The 18,599-nt window shown below is 47.0% G+C and overlaps 1 protein-coding gene across 1 annotated transcript in view; it reads left to right on the forward strand.

Annotated features, from left to right (window-relative positions):
- The first annotated feature begins 595 nt into the window (after positions 1–595).
- The window catches only part of LOC119357955 (non-specific lipid-transfer protein-like protein At2g13820), a 52,591-nt gene continuing 34,587 nt past the window's right edge, over positions 596–18,599 (forward strand). The window contains exon 1 of the mRNA XM_037624706.1: positions 596–726. Within this exon, the coding sequence (XP_037480603.1) occupies positions 596–726 (131 nt within the window). The remainder of the gene's footprint in view (positions 727–18,599) is intronic.

The raw sequence follows: 18,599 nt of genomic DNA on the forward strand, positions 1-18,599 counted from the left end.
TCTCCTCACTCCCTCCCGAGCTCTCTCCTCTCCTCTGCTCGTCTTCTCTCCCGCGCCCGAACGCCACCGCAGCACGTCGCCGTGAGCCACCGCGACCATCGCCACTGCCCCGTCCCTTGCTGTTGTCCAGGAGCACCGCCGCCCTCGACTATGCCTCCTCGTCGAGCTGGATGATGCCAGGAGCACTGCAGCGTCGCCACCGCCATCATCCCCTTCGTCGGAGCCGCGGATCGCTGCTGCTAAATTCGTCACCGACTGGTCCTCCCCGAGCTCACCGACGACGCCTTCAAGTTCACTATGAGCTCCCCTTCCCCTTCCCCCTAGCCCCGTAGCTCGAGCGCCCCCCTAGCCCTGTCGGCCACCTTGGCCGAGAGCTCGGCTCCGCCGTTCATGTCGCTGTCGTGGCCACAGCTGCCACATCTCGCAATCGAGCTCACCGCCGTTCTCAGTGCCCTCCCGCGCATCGTTTGCACCCAACCGCAGCCCCCTAGTGACCCATAGCGCCGAACCCGCCGTTCCCGTAGCTCCGGCCGCTGAGAATGACCTCGCCGCGGTCGTCTCCAGCCACCCCTCCTCCTCCTACCTACCCCACTAGATGCGGGCGAGCACGGGCTACGCCCCGGGTGCTCCCAGCCGCCGCCCCGTGCCCTGCAGCGTGGACGCCGCCGCGTCGAGAGGTCGCGCCGACGACCCTAACCGGCCTGACGTGCGGGCCCGGCCTGACAGGTAATTAGCTTAAGGCTAATCACCGCTTAACTAATCCCTGACGCTGACAGTGGGCCCAGGCGCCCTAATCCTTTAATTAGATTAGTTTAATAACCCCCTGTTAACTAACTGGCCACTGATGTGTGGACCCCACACGTCAGGTTTGACCTGGTCAACTCCGTTGACCTGCTGACACACGCATGACGCAATGCTGACACAGTTATTCATTTTCTGGTTTAAAATTAAATCAGGAGATTCCAGAATATATTCAAAACTTCAAAAATTCATAGAAATTCAACCGTAGCTCAGATTGAAATAATTTATATATGAAAAATTATCAGAAAAATTCAATCTATTCATCTGCACCTGTTTCATGCATGTCTAACCAACTTATACTTGCTATATAGGTGAAAACATATAAATGGCATTTATAAAGATTTAATTTAGAGTTGCATTTGAACCTTGGGTTCAAATGGACCTCTTCCAAATAGAATGCTAAATGCATTAGCTCAAAGCACATCACATACTCATGCCATGATCATGCATCATATTGTTGCATATGCTTGTGTTTGATTATCGACACCGTTCCTTCTCGATAGGTCCTGCTCCGGAGACCCTTCCAGAGTACCTGTCTGAGGAGCAGTGCCTTCCTTGTTGATCTACCAGGCAAGCAAACCCCCTTGTTCATTCCGATACAATCTTACTCTCTCGCTCCTGCTCTCATTTATTGCATTAGGACAACAACGATTCAACTGCTACGTTATGATGCGGTAGTTGAACCCAGTCCTCTGCATGACCTGTCATTGCCACAGTAAACAGTTAAAACCCGCTAGCATGTGTAGGAGTTGATTGAGCCATGTTGTGTTCTTGCCATGCCATGCCTGCTATTGCTTAGAGTTGTGTCAGGTCTGATTCATCAGGAATGAATTGGAGTGGTACGATATGTTCTGGTGCTGAGAGTTAAGCATGTTAACACGATTTGGTAAAGGTAGCGGTGAGAGGCCATGTAGGAGTACATGGTGGGTTGTCTCACTGGAACCGTCCTTAAGCACTGAGTTCCGTGTATGTTGTCCAATGACTAGTTAATACCACACATTGGAATGCTTAAGTGCCCCTCTCGACTTATTAGCCAACTTGATCTCTGTCCAAGAGTCGCAAATAGTTTCTGGTGTTTGTAGGTAGTGTTAGTAGTCTACCAAGTGGCACCCGGCCAGGTGGGCTTGGGACAGACTAGGCACAAGTGGCACGGTGTACCAAGCGTAGATCCATCCGGTGAGGTGGGCTTGGGAACCCTGCACATATCATTTGGGGCCGTGAGTGACACCCCGGCCGGATCTCCTTGCGGATGGAACCCAAATAGGCGATAAACCTGGACTAGAGTCTTGTGTGGTTAGTCAGGTCGTGGCCGACACCCTCGCCAGGCTTCCGCTTGAAGGTTGCCGAGATACATGATGTGTACATGGTGATAAGTGGTGAGAGCGTGTGTGAAGAAGTACACCCCTGCAGGGTTATCATGATCTATTCGAATAGTCGTGTCCTCGGTTATGGACTTCTTGGATGCTTACGTGGTACATAGACAACTTAAAGTGGATACTCTAAAATGCTCAAGACAAGTGTGAGTGCTGTGGACGGCCTTCTCGTAAGGAGACGAGGATGAATCCATCGTAGTGTATTTGATGTGGTGTTTAGTGGACTCGGTGCGCTGCCTCACCTCAAAGAAGTTTCTCATTGTCGTAGAACAGGATAGCCACTGAGTCAAAGCTGGCTTGCTGCAACTAAACCCCACATTACCTTCTTGATGCAAATGCATGTATGATATGATCTGATGTAAGTCTTGCTGAGTACCTTTGTACTCACGTTGCTTTATTTATGTTTTTGCAGGGGAGACTTCGGTCTTATTAGTTTACTTGGACTTCGACGTGTAGCTTGCACCTCAGCTAAGATCTTGTACCCTTGGGAGGGACTTGTAGATAGTCAGGCTTCTTATCCTTTTTCTTTTGTAGTTGTCTGTACTCAGACATGTAATGCTTCCGTTGCTTGTATGCTCTGAATGATGGGTCATGTGACCCCTGTTTGTATTTAATGCTATGTGGCTCTCCTGGGCCTTTATCTATATGAGTTGCGTTATGTTGTGATGCCATGTTGTAGAGCACATACTTGCATGTTATGCGTACGTGTGACGTGTATTGCTATGTGTGGGATCCGACAATCTAGTTGTTTATCTTGGCAGCCTCTCATATGGGGAAATGTAGTCTAGTGCTTCCTTGAGCCATAGTAGTCCGCTACAGCCCGGTTCACCGGAGTCCTGCTAGCCCAACACTACTGCTCAGGACACTTGACTGGTCGGCATGTGTTTCACTTTGTTCTTGTGTCTGTCCCTTCGGGGAAATGTCACGCGGTGACATCCGGAGTCCTGTTAGCCCAGTGCTACAGCCTGGATTCACACGCTGATGACCGACATGCTCGATGTGAATCATGTATGCCTGTCCCCATAGGTTAGTGTCGCTTTGGGTTCACGACTAGCCATGTCGGCCCGGGTTCCCTGTCATATGGATGCTAGCGACACAATCATATACGTGAGCCAAAAGGCGCAAACGGTTCCGGGCCAGGGTAAGGCGACACCGTGGGAATACCGTGCGTGAGGCCGCAAAGTGATATGAGGTGTTACCGGCTAGATCAATGTGACTTGGGATCGGGGTCCCGACAGTATCGCTCGCGCCCACTATATTTGAAAACACGCCCTCCTCGCCCGAAATCGATCACGCCCACTATATTTCAAAACACGCCATCCTCGCCCGAAATCGCTCGCGCCCACTATTTGGGAGAAGCAAAGTTACTCTACTATCCCTGACCCTCAGTACACAGACCCAAGCCAAGAAGCCTAAAGGCAAGGGTAGAACTGTAACCCCCCCCCACACACACACACACATTTCAGACAAATGCGTCCATAAGACATGGTTCCCCCTCCCAATTCCCCATTCATACCTCATGGGCGCCAAATCAACTTATCCCTGGAAGTTCCCTTCTCCCGAGCTGCGAAACCTCAGCCCCTCCTCCATGGCGCCCCCACCGCACCAAATTCACAGCCGCCCTCCTCTCTAATCCCGAAGACGCTGCCCATTTGCCGCCATGCACTGGGTCGTGTGCCTCTTACTCCGTGCTGCCGGAGATGCCTCGATAACAGCCGCGTGAACTGTACCGGAGCCAATTTACCCCCGCCGTTGTTCACGGCACCGAAGCGGCTCCAACTTTGGACCCGTCCAGAGCCCCGACGATGCTTCCCCATAGCCATCGACCATCGCGACATCTCTGCTTCCCTGCCGCTGGTAGCCCCCGCAACCATGTCGGCCTCACCGACTAGGCAACTGGAGCTGCCTACTTCACCGGGCCACCAGATAGGTCGCACCCTCATCTCAAATCACTTTATTTAGGTGTTAGTTGTCTGAATTTTTATTCTGGGCCAATCGATTCCTAATGGGAAGTAGCACCCCTCGAGCCAACGGAGCTCCTAGGTTGCCGGTCGGCTGGTGTCTAACGTAAGGGTGCAGGGGTGCAAGTTCGCCGCAGAAGCAGCGCTTAGATGGCTATCTTAGAGTTGCGTGGGTTGAAGGTACTGCCGCCGCCGGATCTGGATGACGACGAGTCCTTGTGGATTGGCCCGGGGGCGGCGCAACCACGGTAGTGCGGCGGGGCGGGGAGCGGGATTTTGGTCAGGGCCACGGACAGCGGAGGCAGGCTGCTCTGCCGGTGGCCGCTGGCTCTTTGGGGAAGATTCCGAACAGTGTCAGCTGGGAGGCACAAGATGGCCATCAAGCCATCCGGCATAGATCGGACAATATCAAAATAAAATAAAATTGTGTGACCCCAGTTTAGTCTTCAGTCAACAGACGTGTGACCACTTTCGTACCTTGTTGTTGATCTCTTAGGGTATTTTTTTCAGATAAGAGAGATGTGTCATTCTTAACATTACGTGTTTTCTGCATCTTCAACCACACCGTCTTCCGACTCACCGCAGCTACTTCAACAAGGGAAGCATACACCAGAAGGGAGCTATAGTCCCCACTCAACAGTTCCCTGCATCGAATGCGCGTGCCCGACATGGACAGCCACAACAACTGCAAGGCCATCGACAAGTCAGCACATGATGCTCACTCCTATGGATGGCGGCCAGATAGGTTGTACCATCATCTTACTTGTGTGCAATATTTATGGCTTTGTTATTCATCTAAGCATGGAAAATAGATTATCACATTTCACTGTATATTCATGTTGATCTCTTACGAGTCTTGTTCAGGAGTTAATGTTGTTCCATAGTTCATCTAAGAGACTTGTTCTTTAGGTAACATTGTTCCATAGTTATCATCCATCAGCCAATGCTATCCCACAGGCTGGTGATTTTACTATTATACAACTTCTAGTATAACATATGTTGTTCCTTAATACTTTTGTGTGCCATCTAGTTAATCTCGAGTACAAACGATACATATTATGTATCTTTCATCTGTGTTCTCCCTTTATTTTTTGTGACCTGTTGCCGCTAGTTAACCCTAGTCCTACTATTTATGTCGTCTCCTACAGGCACTCATTACATAAATCTAACTACTATTTGTCTTCCATGCATGTTAGATATAATTGCACACACTTATTTATCCACAAGAACCTCACGGAGCAATGTAACGGTCAACAAACTTAACGTCAATGATACCCAATATGATGGAACATGTAAAGGCAGTTCTTCACAAGACTTGCAAAAAGATGATGAATCCTATTCACCCCATAAGGTCCTTGCTCGAACTTGGCCCTTGATATGGGTACAGCATGCACATAATGTCTTGGAGTGCATCTACTCTGTTGCAATGCCTTGTGCTTAGCCTGCTGATCATGCATGTAAATATGGCATGCCTTCCTGTTTTTCAGTACCTATTCCATTCATGATAACATGTTTTCAAATTCAAGTACTATCATTCTACTCTATCGCAATGCCATCTTCTTAGTTTGGACATCATGCTTCTCAATATCGTATGCATTGTTATTCATTAGTGTGTACTTCATCTGTCTACCATACCATGTTTTTTACATTGAAGTGTTGTACTAGTGGTCTCTTGCAATGCCATCTTAATTTCGGAATCATACACGCATATGTTGCCTTAGTATTTTTCTGTATGTATTCCGCTAGCATACAGTTTGACATTCAAGTAGTGTATTTTTACACAGTTGTCCTGTCGTATCCCTAGCTCTTACATCATACTTCCTCCGTCCGAATTACATGTCGCGGAAATGGATAAAACTGGATGTATCTAGAACTGAAATACGCCTAGACCCATCCATTTATTTCCGGATGGAGGGAATACGTGTCAATATGCCATGCCTTTCTATTCTTCAGTACCTATTCCATCTCTGTTGTAGCATGTTTTATAATTGAAGCACCATTCTTCTATATAAGGCATGCAAGGGGAAGACATCTATGTTAGAATCTGAAGGTTTACAAACCAGGTCTTTGCAAAAGATCCAAACGCCAGGAGATAATAAACCAACTCCAGTTTTCATAGGTAGTGCTCCAGCACAGAGAAACCCAACTCCAACTGATAATAAGCAGATTCTAGTGGCCAAATAACTAGTCCGCTCCAGTCCAACAAAAATATGTTAACTCCTTTCTAAGAAGCGTGTGCGTATCCTCGCATCATGAAATTTTATATCATTCTGATCATATTTTCTACATGTTTCTTACACATCTCTCTTTTGGAAAATAAGGTTAAACTATAGAAGACTTCCTCCATTGGGATCGTATTCGAGGAAAATATCTTGCGGGAATTCTCTGTGCTGCAATGCTGATGTAAGTACCTATTGTATATCACTATATTTTTACATCTGCAAGTATTTTGTTAATCTGCGTGAATCCAACCTTTATCTGATCTAAAATTAGTTGTAGAAAAATGTTAAAGGCGCCAATGTTAATTTTTGTAAGGAAAACTGCCTGGTAGTTTTGCATACTGAGCTGCATGAGTGTACTATCTCATATCATGCACATTACTGAATTGTAGTGCTGCTCTGGTTGCCCATTCATTCATTTTGTCAATGTTTCTTTCGTATTACCTTACCTAGCTGATGATATCTATGTCATATTGTGTTAATTTGGTGTAGGCTAGTTGCCCAAACATTCATTGTGTCAATGTTGCTTTCCTATTATCTGACCTGGCAAATGATAGCAATGCTAGTGTGTTAATTTGGTGTAGGCTGCTGAAGATAAGAAGACAAACTCTGAAAACAGCAAGGCAACCCCATTGTTTCTTTCCAATAAATCTAGGCCAGGTAATATGGCAATAACTCATGATCAATCTGTTCGGTTCCCCTCCTAATTTATGTTATAATGCAGTGGTCGAGACACTCTCCACTATCAATAATACAAGCCTGCCAAAATCGCCATCTGAATCTGTTCAGTTTCCTCTATCTCGAATGCAACAAAAAAGTATGTTTCTGAACCAATTAATGGCTGAAGCAATGATGGAAATGGTGGAGGAATCAGAGGTGCACATTCATGCACAACAACAACCTATCAATGTTTTCAGAGACAGTGTAGCAAAGCAGCAAGAACTTGCCCACATGCTTATGGGCGTCATCCGCGCTGAGTTGCAGATCGTGAGTTGTAGATCATTAGGTTATGTTCATTTATTTGCACTGGCATCAATCTTTAATTGCCCAGTTGATGTAATTTCCTGTAATATATGCTCGATGTGAAACGTTTTTCCCTGTATGTCGTACCTTTGCTTGATCGGTTTTGGTCCTGTGCATAATTGCTCGTCGTAATGGGCTCAAATTATCTAATTGATCCTAAAGACATGTACGAACTTTAGTGGGGCCATTATCTTAATGGGCCGTTACCAGGCCGAAAGTTAAATGGTCGGCCCTCTTACCTCCCGGGTCATTAACAGGCCGACATCGAAGCAGGTGACAGGTGGGCCCATTTGATTTCACGAGCCGTTAACAGGCCGTTATTAAGGTCAGGCTACATATGGCCCAACTATATTGTGTGCCTTTAGCAGGCTGAAATAGACAGCGGGCTCGTACTGGACCATGAAGAGCATGGGCCACTAAGAGGCCGAAAGTTAGGTCGTACAGTAAATGGCCCAGCTGTGTTGTGGGTCCTTAGCAGGTCGAAAGAGAAACCGGGCTGGTATTGGACCATGAAGAGCATGGGCCGTTAAAAGGCCAAAACTCAGGTCCGACTACAAATGGCCCAACTCAATTATGGGCCGTCAACAGGCTGAAAGACACACCGGGCTGGGAATTGGCCCAACACTGAAATGGGTCACTGAAAGGCCGAAACTAAGGTCTGACTACAAATGGCCCAACTCATTTATGGGCCGTCAACAGGCTGAAAGACACATCAGGCTGGAAATTGGCCCAACACTTAAATGGGTCGCTAAAAGGCCGAAAGATGTACATCCTGAAAATTGGCCCATCCCTTGAATGGGCCGTTAACATGCCGAAATCACATCAGGCCGATATTGAGCCCAAATATATAGCGGGAAGTTAACGGGCTCGAACTGACGATGGGCTGCAATGGTGTCAAATCTTTAACGGGCCGCTGACAGGCCGAATTGGGACATCTCGTATGGGCCATGGGCTAAAATGCACCTGACACAAGTAGGCCTTATATGGGTCGGCCTGCTAATTTTTACTGGGGCGGCCTTTTTCACTAGAATGGGCCACCGTTGGGCCGAGCCACGTGTCGGCCTATCATAGGCGCCTCATGTCCAATGAGTGGATGACATCTGTCCCAACGGTGAGCCAACACGTGTTTCCTCTGGCCAATGAGAATTTTACATGTGGAAAATCTGAAGGAAATATGCCCTAGAGGCAATAATAAAGTTCTTATTTATTTCCTTATTTCATGATAAATGTTTATTATTCATGCTAGAATTGTATTAACCGGAAACATAATACATGTGTGAATACATAGACAAACAGAGTGTCACTACTATGCCTCTACTTGACTAGCTCGTTGATCAAAGATGGTTAAGTTTCCTAACCATAGACATGAGTTGTCATTTGATTAACGGGATCACATCATTAGGAGAATGATGTGATTGACTTGACCCATTACGTTAGCTTAGCACTTGATCGTTTAGTTTGTTTCTATTGCTTTCTTCATGACTTATACATGTTCCTATGACTATGATATTATGCAACTCCCGTTTACCGGAGGAACACTTTGTGTGCCACCAAACATCACAATGTAACTGGGTGATTATAAAGGTGCTCTACAGGTGTCTCCGAAGGTACTTGTTGGGTTGGCGTATTTCGAGATTAGGATTTGTCACTCCGATTGTCGGAGAGGTATCTCTGGGCCCACTCGGTAATGCACATCACTATAAGCCTTGCAAGCATTGCAACTAATGAGTTAGTTGCGAGATGATGTATTACGGAATGAGTAAAGAGACTTGCCGGTAACGAGATTAAACTAGGTATTGAGATACCGATGATCGAATCTCGGGCAAGTAACATACCAATGACAAAGGGAACAACATGATCTTCGTAGAATATGTAGGAGCCAATATGGGTATCCAGGTCCCGCTATTGGTTATTGACCAGAGAGGTGTCTCGGTCATGTCTACATAGTTCTTGAACCCATAGGGTCCGCACGCTTAACGTTCGTTGACGATATAGTACTATGAGTTATGTATGTTGGTGACCGAATGTTGTTCGGAGTTCCGGATAAGATCACGTACATGACGAGGAACTCCGGAATGGTCCAGAGATAAAGATTGATATATGGGATAATAGTGTTTGGACTCCGGAAGGGTTCCGGAATTCACTAGACGGGGTTCTGGATGTTTCACGAAATGTTTGGGTACGAGAACACTTTATTTGGGCCAAAGGGGAAAGCCCACAAGGTTTTTGGAAAGCGCAAAAGGAAGTTTTGCGGAGTCCAGGGGCCAGACGCCAGGGTCCCTAGCGTCTGGGTCCAGACGCCGGGAACCCTGGAGTCTGGTCCTGGAGTCCGAGAAGGACTCTTGCCTTTCGGGTGAAACTGACTTTGTGGAGGCTTTTACTCCAAGTTTCGACCCCCAAGGCTCAACATATAAATAGAGGGGTAGGGCTAGCACCCAAGACACATCAAGAAACACCAAGCCGTGTGCCGGCTACCCCGTCCCCTCTAGTTTGTCTTCCGTCATAGTTTTCGTAGTGCTTAGGCGAAGCCCTACGGAGATTGTTCTTCACCAACACCGTCACCACGCCGTCGTGCTGCCGAAACTCATCTACTACTTCGCCCCTCTTGCTGGATCGAGAAGGCGAGGATGTCATCGAGTTGAATGTGTGCTGAATGCGGAGGTGCCTACGTTCGGTACTTGATCGAGACGGATCGTAAAGGTGTATGACTATATCAACCACGTTGATAAACGCTTCTGCTTACGGTCTACGAGGGTACGTAGACAACACTCTCCCCTCTTGTTGCTATGCATCACCATGATCCTGCGTGTGCGTAGGATTTTTTTTTGAAATTACTACGTTACCCAACAGTGGCATCCGAGCCAGGTTTTATGCTTAGATCTCATATGCACGAGTAGAACACAAGTGAGTTGTGGGCAATACAAGTCATACTACTTACCTGCATGTCATACTTTGGTTCAGCGGTATTGTTGGATGAAGCAGCCCGGACCGACATTACACGTACGCTTACCGGAGACTGGTTCTACCGATGTGCTTTGCACACAGGTGGCTGGCGGGTGTCAGTTTCTCCAACTTTAGTTGAACCGAGTGTGGCTACGCCCGGTCCTTGAGAAGGTTAAAACAACACTAACTTTACGAACTATCGTTGTGGTTTTGATGCATAGGTAAGAACGGTTCTTGCTCAGCCCGTAGCAGCCACGTAATACTTGCAACAAGAAAGTAGAGGATGTCTAACTTGTTTTTGCAGGGCATGTTGTGATGTGATATGGTCAAGACATGATGATATATTTTATTGTATGAGATGATCATGTTTTGTAACCGAGTTATCGGCAACTGGCAGGAGCCATATGGTTGTCGCTTTATTGTATGCAATGCAATCACCCTGTAATGCTTTACTTTATCACTAAGCGGTAGCGATAGCCGTAGAAGCATAAGTTGGCGAGATGACAATGATGCTACGATGGAGATTAAGGTGTCGCGCCGGTGACGATGGTGATCATGACGGTACTTCGGAGATGCAGATCACAAGCACAAGATGATGATGGCCATATCATATCACTTATATTGATTGCATGTGATGTTTATCTTTTATGCATCTTATCTTGCTTTGATTGACGGTAGCATTATAAGATGATCCCCCACTAAATTATCAAAGTATAAGTGTTCTCCCTGAGTATGCACCGTTGCGAAAGTTCTTCGTGCTGAGACACCACATGATGATCAGGTGTGATAGGCTCTACGTTCAAATACAACGGGTGCAAAACAGTTGCACACGCGGAATACTCAGGTTAAACTTGACGAGCCTAGCATATAACAGATATGGCCTCGGAACACTGAGACCGAAAGGTCGAGCGTGAATCATATAGTAGATATGATCAACATAGTGATGTTCACCATTGAAACTACTCCATCTCACGTGATGATCGGACATGGTTTAGTTGATATGGATCACGTGATCACTTAGAGGATTAGAGGGATGTCTATCTAAGTGGGAGTTCTTAAGTAATATGATTAATTGAACTTAAATTTATCATGAACTTAGTCCTAGTAGTATTAGCATATCTATGTTGTAGATCAACAGCTCGCGTTTAGCTCCCCTGTTTTATTTTTGATATGTTCCTAGAGAAAACTAAGTTGAAAGATGTTAGTAGAAATGATGCGGATTGGATTCGTGATCTAAGGTTTATCCTCATTGCTGCACAGAAGAATTATATCCTTGATGCACCGCTAGGTGACAAACCTATTGCAGGAGCAGATGCAGATGTTATGAATGTTAGGCTAGCTCAATATGATGACTACTTGACAGTTTAGGGCACCACGCTTAAATGGCTTAGAATTGGGACTTCAAAGACATTTTGAACGTCATGGACCATATGAGATGTTCCAGGAGTTGAAATTAATATTTCAAGCAAATACCGGAGTTGAGAGATATGAAGTCTCCAACAAGTTCTATAGCTAAAAGATGGAGGAGAATAGCTCAAGCAGTGAGCATGTGCTCAGATTGTCTGGGTACTACAATCGCTTGAATCAAGTGGGAGTTAATCTTCGAGATAAAATAGTGATTGACAGAATTCTCTAGTCACCATCACCAAGTTAGTAGAACTTCGTGATGAACTATAATATGCAAGGGATAACGGAAACGATTCCCAAGCTCTTCGTGATGCTGAAATCGACGAAGGTAGAAATCAAGAAAAACATCAAGTGTTGATGGTAAACAAAACCACAAGTTTCAAGTAAAGGGACAAAGGGAAGAAAGGGGAACTTCAAGAAGAACGGCAAGTAAGTTGCTGCTCAAGTGAAAAAAAACCAAGTCTGGACCTAAGCCTGAAACTGGGTGCTTCTACTGCAAAGGGACTGGTCACTGGAAGCGGAACTACCCAAGTAATTGGCGGATAAGAAGGATGGCAAAGTGAACATAGGTATATTTGATATACTTGTTATTGATGTGTTCTTTATTAGTGTTTATAGCAACCCCTCAGTATTTGATACTAGTTTAGTTGCTAAGAATAGTAACTCGAAACAGGAGTTGCAGAATGAACAGAGACTAGTTAAGGGTGAAGTGACGATGTGTATTGGAAATGGTTCCAAAATTGATATGATCATCATCGCACACTCCCTATACTTTCGGGATTAGTGTTAAACATAAAATAAATGTTATTTAGTGTTTGCGTTGAGCATGAATATGATAGGATCATGTTTATTGCAATACGGTTATTCATGTATGTTAGGGAAAAATTGTTGTTCTGTTTACATGAATAAAACCTTCTATGGTCATACACCCAATGAAAATGGTTTGTTGGATCTCAATCATGGTGATACATATTTTCATAATATTGAAGCCAAAAGATGCAAAGTTAATAATGATAGTGCAACTTATTTGTGGCACTGCCGTTTAGGTCATATTGGTGTAAAGCGCATGAAGAGAATCCATGCTGATGGGCTTTTGGAATCACTTTATCATGAATCAGTTGATGCTTGCAAACCATGCCTCATGGGCAAGATGACTAAGACTCCGTTCTCTGGAACAATGGAGCGAGCAACAGATTTGTTCATACATACTGATGTATGTGGTCTGATGAATATTGAGGCTCGCGGCAGGTATCATTATTTTCTGATCTTCACAGATGATTTGAGAAGATATGAGTATATCTACTTGATGAAACACAAGTCTGAAACATTTGAAAAGTTCAAAGAATTTTAGAGTGAAGTGGAGAATCATCGTAACAAAAATAAAAGTTTCTACGATATGATCGCAAAAGTAAAATATTTGAGTTACGAGTTTGGCCTTCAGTTAAAACAATGTGAAATAGTTTCACTACTCACGCCACCTGGAACACCACAGTGTAATGGTGTGTCCGAATGTCGTAACCGTACTTTCTAAGATACGGTGTGATCTATGATGTCTCTTACCAATTTACCACTATCGTTTTGGGGTTATGCATTAGAGACAGCTACATTCATGTTAAATAGGGCACCATCTAAATCCGTTGAGACGACACCGCATGAACTATGGTTTGGCAAGAAACCTAAGCTGTCGTTTCTTAAAGTTTGAGGTTGCAATGCTTATGTGAAAAAGTTTCAACCTGATAAGCTCAAACCCAAATCGGAGAAGTGTGTCTTCATAGGATACCCAAAAGAAAATGTTGGGTACACCTTCTATCACAGATCCGAAGGCAAGATATTAATTGCTGAGAGTGGATCCTTTCTAGAGAAGGAGTTTCTCTCGAAATAAGTGAGTGGGAGGAAAGTAGAACTTGATGAGGTAACTGTACCTACTCCCTTATTGGAAAGTAGTTCATCACAGAAATCTGTTCCTGTGACTACTACACCAATTAGTGAGGAAGCTAATGATGATGATCATGTAATTTCAGATCAAGTTACTACCGAACCTCGTAGGTAAACCAGAGTGAGATCCGCACCAGAGTGGTACAGTAATTGAGGGAGTCCTGGATTAGGGGGTATCCGGACAGCCGGATTATATCCTTTGGCCGGACTATTGGACTATGAAGATACAAGATTGAAGACTTCGTACCGTGTCCGGATGGGACTCTCCTTGGCGTGGAAGGAAAGCTTGGCAATACAGATATGTAGATCTCCTTCCTTGTAACCAACTCTGTGTAACCCTAGCCCCCTCCGGTGTCTATATAAACCGGAGGGTTTTAGTCCGTAGGACAACAGACAATCATACCACAGGCTAGCTTCTACGGTTAAGCCTCTCTGATCTCGTGGTAGATCTACTCTTGTACTACTCATATTATCAAGAACAATCAAGCAGGACGTAGGGTTTTACCTCCATCAAGAGGGCCCGAACCTGGGTAAAACATCGTGTCCCCTGCCTCTAGTTACCAGCCGCCTTAGACGCACAGTTCGGGACCCCCTACCAGAGATCTGCCGGTTTTGACACCGACATTGGTGCTTTCATTGAGAGTTCCTCTGTGTCGTCACCGTTAGGCTTGATGGCTCCTTCGATTATCGAAAGCGATGCAGTCCAGGGTGAGACTTCTCTCCCTGGACAGATCTTTGTATTCGGCGGCTTCGCACTGCAGGCCAACTCGCTTGGCCATCTGGAGCAGATCGAGAGTTACGCCCCTGGCCACCAGGTCAAGTTTGGAAGCTTAAATTACACGGCCGACATCCGAGGAGACTTGATCTTCAACAGATTCGAGCCCCTGCCGAGTACACCGCACGGTCACGATGAGCATGATTTAGCTCTACCATCAGACAGTGTGCAGGAGATCGCACCGGCAACCGCTCCGACTCTCAATTCAGAGCCGATTGTGCCATCCACAGACGAGGGGATAGACCCCGCCACGGAGGCCGCATTCTCAGCGGCGATCGAACTGAGTATCGACCTTACCCTTCACGAGAGCCATGACGCCAAATTGCTAGATTCTTCCCCGGCCACGGACTCCGAACCGCCTGCGCCCGTGCCTATCGAATCCGACTTGACGCCGATCATGGAGTTCACCTTCGCGGATATCTTTCGGCACTCGCCCTTCGGCGACATGTTGAACTCACTAAGGTCTCTCTCCCTGTCAGGAGAGTCCTGGCCGAACTATGTTCGGCAGGATTGGGATGCGGATGACGAAGAAATTCGCCGCCCACCCACCACCCACTTAGTAGCCACTGTCGACAATTTGACCGACATGCTCAACCTCGACTCTGAAGACATCGACGGTATGGACGACGATGCGGGAGACGAAGAGGAACCACTACCCACAGGGCACTGGACAACCACCTCATCATATGATATTTACATGGTGGACACACCCAAAGAAGGCAATGGCGACGGGACAGCAGAGGACGACCCCTCCAAGAAGCAACCCAAGCGCTGACTTCCGCGGCGCCGCTCTAAGTCTCGCCAAAGCAAAAGCGGTGACACTAGCACTGGAGATAATAGAACTTCGGACAGTGCCGAAGACGACAACAATCCCCTCCAGCAAGATTCAGAGCAGGAGGATGGAGAAGCCAGACCTCCCGAGAGAGCGGCAGATGGAGAGGCGGAGGATGATAATTACATGCCTCCCTCTGAAGACGAGGCAAGCCTCGACGACGACGAATTTGTCGTGCCGGAGGATCCCGCCGAGCAAGAGCGCTTCAAGCGCCGGCTTATAGCCACGACAAATAGCCTTAAGAAAAAACAGCAACAGCTTCAAGCTGATCAAGATTTGCTAGCTGACAGATGGACTGAAGTCCTTGCAGCCGAGGAATATGAACTCGAACACCCCTCCAAGAGTTACCCAAAGCGCAGGTTGCTACCCCGACTGGAGGAGGAAGCATTAAAACCTACATCTCCAGCATATGACGTGGTTGATCGGCCACCTCGTGGCCGCAACAGAGAGGCATTTCAGCCAAAAACTCAGCCTGCACCCCGACGCCACGCAAATAAAAATGACAAGGCATGGGGAAACACACTAGACCTGCAAGACGTATTGGAGGACAAAGCAAAATACGCAAGATCAATCTACGGATCACGAGGGCGCGCCACTACGCGAGACGATAACTGTCACGCAGGATAAAGTAAAAGTAAATCCGTCCAGGCCGAACACAGCGGACAAGACTCATTCGAGCTGTGTCGCAACATAGCCCACTAAAGAGGCACCGCACACCCCATATGCTTCACAGACGAAGTAATGGATCACCAAATCCCAGAGGATTTCAAACCCGTAAATATCGAATCATACGACGGCACAACAGATCCTGCGGTATGGATCGAGGACTTCCTCCTGCACATCCACATGGCCCGCGGTGACGATCTACACGCCATCAAATACCTCCCACTCAAGCTCAAAGGACCAGCTCGGTATTGGCTCATCAGCCTGCCAGCAGAATCCATTGGCTGTTGGGAAGATCTGGAAGCCGCATTCCCCGACAACTTCCAGGGCACTTATGTGCGACCACCAGATGCCGATGACTTGAGCCACATAATTCAGCAGCCAGAGGAATCGGCCAGGCAATTTTGGACACGATTCCTGACAAAGAAAAATCAAATCGTCGACTGTCCGGATGTAGAGGCCCTAGCAGCTTTTAAGCACAACATCCGCGATGAGTGGCTCGCCCGGCACCTTGGCCAGGAAAATCCAAAATCCATGGCAGCCCTCACGACACTCATGACCCGCTTTTGCGCGGGAGAAGACATCTGGCTGGCTCGCAGCAATAACATATCAAAGAACCGCGGTACTTCAGATACCAAGGATAGCAATGGCAGGTCACGTCGCAACAAACATAAGCGCCGCGTCAATAGCGACAATACCGAGGATACGACAGTCAATGCCGGATTCAGAGGCTCTAAACCAAGTCAGCGGAAAAAGCCATTCAAAAGAAGCACTCCGGGCCCGTCTAGTTTGGACCGTATACTCGATCGCTCGTGCCAAATACATGACACCCCCGACAAGCCAGCCAACCACACCAACAAGGAATGTTGGGTGTTCAAGCAGGCCGGCAAGTTAAACGCCGAAAACAAAGATAAGGGGCTACATAGCGATGACGAGGAGGAGCCCCAGCAGCCGAACACCGGAGGGCAGAAGAGGTTCCCCCCACAAGTGTGGACGGTGAACATGATATACGCAACCCACATCCCCAAGAGGGAGTGGAAGCGTGCGTTAAGGGATGTATATGCGTTGGAGCCAGTCGCCCCAAAGTTCAACCCATGGTCCTCCTGTCCGATCACCTTCAATCGCAAGGACCATCCCACTAGTATCCGTCATGGCGGATTCATCGCACTGGTCCTAGACCCAATCATCGACGGATTTCACCTCACTCGAGTCCTTATGGACGGCGGCAGCAGCCTGAACCTGCTTTATCAGGACACATTGCGCAAAATGGGTATAGACCCCTCAAGGATCAAACCCACAAAAACGACCTTTAAAAGCGTCATACCAGGTGTAGAGGCCCATTGCACAGGCTCAGTCACACTGGAAGTGGTCTTCGGATCCCCGGATAACTTCCGGAGCGAGGAGTTAATCTTCCATATAGTCCCGTTCTGCAGCGGCTATCATGCACTGCTCGGGCGAACCGCATTTGCGAGATTCAACGCAGTACCGCACTATGCATATCTCAAGCTCAAGATGCCAGGACCTCGGGGCGTCATCACAGTCAATGGAAACACAGAGCGCTCTCTCCGCACGGAGGAGCACACTGCAGCCCTCGCAGCAGAAGCGCAAAGCAGCCTCTTAAGGCAATCCACCAGTTCGGAGATTAAAGACCCGGACACCTTCAAGCGCGCCTGGAGTAATCAGCAACAAGACCTCCTGGCACGTTTTGATCTTGCATAGCAATGCAGCCCCCACCCCAGTACCAGCCAAATGGCGAAATCCATGCCATACGTACATAATTACGCATTGAAAATACGATGGGCATAGGTGGGGAGGGGGCACGACTACGGCACGCCCCAAGACGCGGCTCAACCTCACTAGGGGCTTCCCGCTTTGTTATTTTTCTCTCTTTCACGACTTTAATCTCTGGAAACCCCGTCCGGTAGTACGATTGCCGGACACATGATGCAACAACCAAGGAGGCAGAAAGCTACGTCGCACCACAGAACTCCCAGGTGGTCTCTGATAATGAGTGAAATACTTGCTTTAAATACCATTCCTCAGGTTGCCCTTGGAGGGGACATGTCAAATAGTCCTACTTTTTGCTTATCGCACTACTTGTATCATTCTGCTTCGACACACCTTTTTGAATAAACAATGCATAGCACTAGAATATTACCGCATTCTCTATTCTTTCTCTTATATATATATATATATATATATATATATATATATGTGTGTGTGTGTGTGTGTGTGTGTGTGTGTGTGTGTGTTCATTCATGACATTCAGCACCCCTACACTCTGGTACGGCCAATACGCCAGGGGCTTAAGCGTACCCCACAATACGGCATGAGAAGTCTGAACACTTTGGACAGTGCAGCACCCAGAACTTATAGCATTATATGCATCAGCTCTGAATCATGTCTTGGGTCAATAGTTGGGTTTGCCCGGCTCCCATGTTTTCGTACCTTACTTTCCGCTATATCGGCTAAGGTAGCACTGGGAGAACTACTGCGATTGTGCCCCGGTTCATCTGGGCAAGCACCTTAGTAGAGAAAGCTAAAACTGACTATCATGATAAGGCAAGAGCTGGTCGCTGTTCGAGAGGTCTCGAGTCCCTAAAGACTTATGCCGCTTAGAGCAAGGAGTCGGCTCTGTCCGGATTAAGGCGTGTATAGCGCCCTGAA

Source organism: Triticum dicoccoides, chromosome 2A (genome assembly GCF_002162155.2).
Source record: "Triticum dicoccoides isolate Atlit2015 ecotype Zavitan chromosome 2A, WEW_v2.0, whole genome shotgun sequence".
NCBI lineage: Eukaryota > Viridiplantae > Streptophyta > Magnoliopsida > Poales > Poaceae > Triticum > Triticum dicoccoides.